The 6,000-nt window shown below is 49.7% G+C and overlaps 1 protein-coding gene across 1 annotated transcript in view; it reads right to left on the bottom strand.

Moving 5' to 3' along the window:
- Positions 1-2,231: 2,231 nt before the first annotated feature.
- ALK (ALK receptor tyrosine kinase) overlaps positions 2,232-6,000 on the bottom strand; it is a 319,863-nt gene continuing 316,094 nt past the window's right edge. Inside the window, exons 30-32 of the mRNA XM_059828041.1 lie at positions 4,766-4,900; positions 4,097-4,187; positions 2,232-2,936 (exon numbers count right to left, since the gene is read on the bottom strand). Coding sequence (XP_059684024.1) covers positions 2,232-2,936; positions 4,097-4,187; positions 4,766-4,900 — 931 coding nt within the window. The remainder of the gene's footprint in view (positions 2,937-4,096; positions 4,188-4,765; positions 4,901-6,000) is intronic.

Here is a 6,000-nt window from a genome sequence, read left to right as displayed (position 1 = left end):
GGCGGGGGAAAGCCTGCCTTCCCCGCTCCCCCAAACTCATCTCTTGCTGCTCGTGTTTTTAAAGCTCCTTTAGAAATGCTACTTTTATCATCATAACCTGGCAGCTTATCTGCGTTTATATATATATATATATATATATATATATATGGGCAGCAAAACCTCCAAGTGTGCTCCTATGCAAAGAAGAGCTAAAGAAAACAGTATGAGGAGCTTCAGCCCTTTTGAAAATGAGAAAGCTGAAATATTTAAATGAAAAATTGCTATTATAGGGGAATAATGTACTAGTGTAAGAAACTGTTCTGATAGCGCTTACCTCCTGCATTAATCCGCTTTCCTGAGACTCGACAGAGACACCAGTGTGATGCTACCACAGTCCTAAGCTAGACAGAATCCCTCCCCAGCGGCTATTTCATGGCAAGCGCTGCGAGCTTAATAACCTTGGAGATCACAAATAGTCTCTTCGTTGAAGCTACAGAAGCCTGTGTGCAGCAGCAGAACCCCCGAAGCGTAATCCTCGTTATTCCCCGCCAAGCCCAGGCAGCAGCGGTGCGATGGAGCCCTAGCAGCCGAACGTGAAATTGGGAGCAGCCAACTCAAGCTTGCCAAGACGAGAGCCCAGCCCCGTTAACCAGCCACCACACGCAATTTTGGCATTCGTCTAAAAAAAGGTTTTAGTTCGGTGTATCAGAGATGTCAGGAAGGCAGGTTAGGAGAGCACACTACCTCCGCTCCCTCTTATCTTTTTTTTACAAGGGTGGTGACCCAAACCAAGCCCTCCGATTTCGGTCTGCACACCTCAAAGGTTAGGAGCGTCTATATGCGGATTCTGGTTTGTTCCCTTATGGAGACAGGAAGCTTACCTCAATGTTTGGATCCAGGGCCAGATTCAGAGTCACTTCACTGAAACGAAGAGTCTCAGACTGAAGAACGCCTTCACATTCCTTTGCTGATGCTCCAGTTCACCCATTTCTATGGAAATAGGCACCCCTTTTTTGGATAGCGTTCATGCTAAAACAGCTCCTTGCAACCCTAAGTTGAAGTTACTAACGCACATCTTTTTACACGTAAATTATTTCCTACATCTATGTTTTGACAATACACTTAACTGGAATATTTTTCATGCACAAGGTGTACAAAATGAGTCAATGCAGTGTTTGTCTTTAACCCACTATCATACACGTATTTTGTTAAAGGAACAAGGGCTCTAAACCCTTCAAATACAGACAGTATCTGGCATCCGGATTGTGGCACGATGTCGTCTTCCGCCTTTATGTTGTTGTTCGTACAGGGTATGTCAAAGGCTATTGTAAACCTCTGAGGTATGCAGGTGACTGTCCGTTTCCAGGGCAGGGTGAAAGTTTCTCTCATGACCGTGGTCCTTTAAAACTTCACCTTGGTTCCACTTGACACGCACGAGTTCCTGATGAAGGACGTTCCTACTTTTGTAGGAGAGAAGGAGTTTTAAAGGGCTTTACTCAGTTTTAGTGCTGAAGCATGGGATAAAGAAAACAAAACAAAAAACCCCAGCCAAACACCGCTCCCCCCCAAATGCCTCATAGCATCTACACCCATCCTCTGTGCTTCCTCTCCTCTCTCTGTCAAGCGATGCAGTATGACCAGTGTCTTTCTATCGCCCTGCCAACACCCCCATAACCGCTGTGCTTTCAAGGACTTCCGAAGACCGGACCGTAGCTGGAACGCGACTTGGGAACGTGCCATCGCGTCACCATTCAGCGCTGTCGTATCCTTTTTCGGTTTGGACAGAAGACGCTCTTCCCCAAACCCACTACAACCTCTGCCAGCTGCAGGAGATCTCCAGGCGTTCCACAGCAACCACAAGTTTGGTACGGAAAACCCCAGACATGAAACACTCAAGGCAGTGAGCCGCGGCTTTACACTTAAGCAGAGAACGCACAACTGAGAAAAGCTCACGGGAAGGGCATGACGACAACCATGCGTATGAGTTGATGCAACAGCAGCTGGGCCTTGCAGTTAACATCCCATTCCTGTACCCTCCCTCCCCCTCGCTTCTTTTACTGCGTTGGGGCTCCGGTGATCGGAAGCCTCTCGGCTTAGGTGGAATTACAGCTTTGAGGGTGGCACTTTTGGAGCAAGTTGGCCCAGAATGGAAGGTAATGCTGTCGGATCCCTTGCTCGTGGTGTATTGGGTAACAGGACATCTCTTCAAGGCTCAGGGGCCGCAGGGGGAAAGTCAAGAGGGTGGAGGGCTCTCACGGCCCTTGGTGGGTTACGTGGCTCTTGTTTCTAAGGACGGGGTCCTCGTAACTGCTAGCGCAAGGTGGCGTGGAGGCTTCCAAGGGTAAGCCCTGCTGTTGGTATCCGTAGTTGACGTTCCCACAGGGGAAGTGGCGGAGCCTAAAGAGAGGCACTTCTTTAACGCTTGCCGTGAGGGAAGATGGCTCTAATAGCAGGGAGGAGCCTGGCAGCCTGCCAGTCACAATGTTGGGCCCCACAGTACAGTTTCCGTCCTGGCCCAAATTCTCCCTCTCGGGCATCTCCTTCTCCAGCAGAGAACTGTTTTTGCTGGCCTGCTTCTCCGCAAACCAGGAACCGTAGGTTGGATTCCAGAGGTTGGTGGGCTTGTTTCTGGAGCCTCGGCTTTTGTGCAGCTCCGAAGGGGGATTGGACTGGGCGTAGGCCATGTTGACATGTCCCCCCGCTGAGGCTGACTGCACCTTCCCCGGCGCTGGCGGTTCCAAGGCTCCCACTTTCCCTAGAGGTTTCCCAGCGGTGATGGCTGACGGCAGGGGTGGTGGAGACGGCAGAGTTTGCTTGTCATCCTTTCTGTCTTGGTGTGTGGAGACCAAGAGAGGAGGAATTCCTTCCGGATTGTCGGGGCGCATCGCTACCTTCTCCTCCTCCTCAGCTGATGGGCCATATTCTACTGGCAAAGCAGTGTTGATGACATCTGGATCCTGCCAGAGGGAACAATGAGAATTCCTCAGTCTGCTGCCGTCGCGCACACTCAGACTTGATTAAAAACCCCACACATCTGACAGCTGTCAGGCCATGATGACAGAGCATCATTCCCACTGCCCAGAGCCCACATTCCATCCGTAGAGGATACTGACAAAATCCAGTTAGCCGTGAGATGCAATGGGATACTCTGAAAATTGAACTCTTTAAAAAAACCCAACAAACCAACCCTAAAACTCACCACAGAACAGCAGAGGCAAAAAACCAATGAAAAATATTTTTTTACGTCCAGCCAAATTTCCTGTGGGAATGTTGTTTTGGAATCTATATAATCTCAAAGTTCATAACATTCTCAGATAATATTGAGAAAGTTTCAGCCATGGAAGTATTACCTCCGCGCAACAAGGGAGGAATGGGAATGCAGCGAGAAGGCAATACTGGCAGACCCCTTGAAGCCCGAATCCGTAGGGACTGCGGTTCTGAGCTATTTAAGAAGTTTTGAAAATTAAACTGAGAGAAAACGTGGTGATCTGGGCAACCTTTAATTATTGCTAGATGCCGCAGCAAGCTATAGATAGCAGAAAATAATGCCTCCCGATTCCAGGATCCAAACGCCCATGAAAAACAGACCAAGCCTCCCGAACAGCGAGGGAAAGCAAACCGAGCGAGGCAAATAACCGCGTGAGGCCACACAAGAAGCCTGCGCTGATGTAGTCCGATTCAGAAAATTGCCGACACCTTCAGAAGCCACCTGCAAAGGGTGCTCTGAGCCAGCACCCTTTCCGCTCGGTGCTGACCATGTCTTAAGGGTAAACGCTGGGATGGAGCGGCTGACGTGAAGCGCGTACGGGTGCTGGCCTGTCTTAGCTCTTTTGCTCATTGGAATCTGTGCCTTTATAAGCAGAAGCAGAGCTGCAGGTCTGCTCTTTGTAAAGCTGCGTAAGCTTGCGTAAGCCTGCGCCTTTCAGCAGCGAAAGACAAGAAGGATCAACCACCCGACGAGGTAAATATCCCAGCCACTGGTCCCAGGCTGACACCAGTCTCCCCGGACTGCCGTAATGCAGTGCTGCCTTCTCATCTCGTGTTCTGGCTTGCCTAGACCACTCCTCAAGAAGAACCCTCTCCACCCATCTCATTTGAGACAAATGAACAGCGATACCTGAGTGCAGTACTCAATCCTCTCCAGGATTATGGCAAAATTTGGCCGGTCTTCAGGCTGGTGCTGCCAACACTGGGTCATAATGCGGTAACTGAAAGAGCAGAATGGGAGATGCTCATAAATGGCAGATCCTGGTGGTACATAACAGCTAGTCACTGCAGCTTAAAAACCATAAGCATGCATCACTATTCTGCCTTCTAATAAATAAGAGTGCTCTGCCTTCCCCGGAGTCGGACAACTCATGTACCCACTGAAATGTGGCCACCAGTGGGGTGAAATCCACAGCACATCAGAGAAATAACTCACCCACCCACCCAAAATCCCCTGGACAATTCACTAAAGGTAGGCAGGGCTACAGATAATGGAGCCCGGTTTTCCCTACCTGTGAACAGTCTTATGCATTTGCAGTTTGACAGCTAACCTAAGACACAGAAATACTGCACCATCGTTGACCAAACAAGCAGTGGCCAGTACTTCTCAAAGGGGCCCTGAATTATTCTCCAAAACAGACAGAAAAATTAAATAGTAGAGACGTCACTGGCACTCAAGTCCAATAAGGCAGATCAGCCACGATAAAACCAATCTTAAAAGTCATTAACCTTTGACTACAGAACAGCACTTGAAACCGAAACTTATTTGCATGAATATATCAAAGTTAAAATCTCATACACGGGGCCAGGGCAGTTCTTAGGTGGATCCATCCTTCCTCCATTGGTGACAAACTCCAGAACCTCCTGGTTACTTTTGCTAGGGTAAGGCATGTATCCCAAAGAGAATATCTCCCACAGCAATACGCCAAAGGACCTGAATGCAGAAGCGAAGGAAAACAAAGTGAAGGACATGGGAATGACCATCACCGAGGGACAATGCCCTTAGGTGCAGTACGTCAGCGTTGCTCTTTGCAAACTGTGCTCGGGCAGCTTGTGGAAAACATCGCTGCAGGATTCAGACATAAGCAAGCTGCACAGTTCTAATGGTGGACTTTGAATCATTTAATGAATACTAGTAGTTGACTGTCTATGATATAGGTAGGTAAATATGGTTGCTTTGCCCTTGTACTCAGCACTGTTCAACTAGACCACACAGAATCACAGACTCACTAAAGTTGGAAAAGACCTGTAAGATCATCAAGTCCAACCATCAATCAACCCCACCATGTCCACTAAACCATGTCCCGCAGTTCCTCGTCCACACGTTCCTTGAACACCTCCAGGGATGGTGAGGTGTTCAAGGAACGTGTGGACGAGGCATTGTCCAACCATACACAGACGTAACAAATGGGAAGTCAGGTTATGCTTTTCTGAGACATCAGCCACTGCTGGAGGCAGGACTGAGTGGAGCAGTGGCCTGATGGCTGATGAGAAACTTTTCCTCTTGAATAAGCTATCCTGCGTGAAATAACAGGCCAGTGAATCCCCACTGATGCGCCGAGACCCACAGCCCCCACGTGTAGCTCAGAGTACAATAAAAACATTCCCCAACACCACAGCCCTGGGCCTGCAAAGCCCTGGGGCCAGTGGCTGGGACAGGACCCCCTCCAAAGCATCCATCCGGCCAGCGGCTTGGAAATCACCATCTCATTGATCAAAGTTGCAAAGAGCTACGTGCAGCAATGGGCAACTCTTCTGCTTGGTGCTGAGACTGGCAGCAGCTCAGCCGTATGAGAGTGTACCTCCACCCCTCTGCGGGGGCTCGTTCGGGAGCTGCGTCCTGCCCACCAGCCCCCTCTCCTCCCCACACCTCCGGAGCTCTTGCCTCCTGCTCACCCAAATTCCCTCCCCCTCCTCTGGCCACCAGCAACTCAAGAGCTTAGAGTGCTGCTGCAGGCCAGGAGAAAGATGAAAGCCACAATACATGATGCCCTTCTCCCTCACGGGCAGGATGGATCCTGCCCGCAGTCTCCC

The sequence above is a fragment of the Gavia stellata genome, chromosome 2 (assembly GCF_030936135.1).
Source record: "Gavia stellata isolate bGavSte3 chromosome 2, bGavSte3.hap2, whole genome shotgun sequence".
NCBI lineage: Eukaryota > Metazoa > Chordata > Aves > Gaviiformes > Gaviidae > Gavia > Gavia stellata.
The sequence above is the reverse complement of the archived record's forward strand: the minus strand, read 5'-3'. Positions and strand labels throughout refer to the sequence as shown.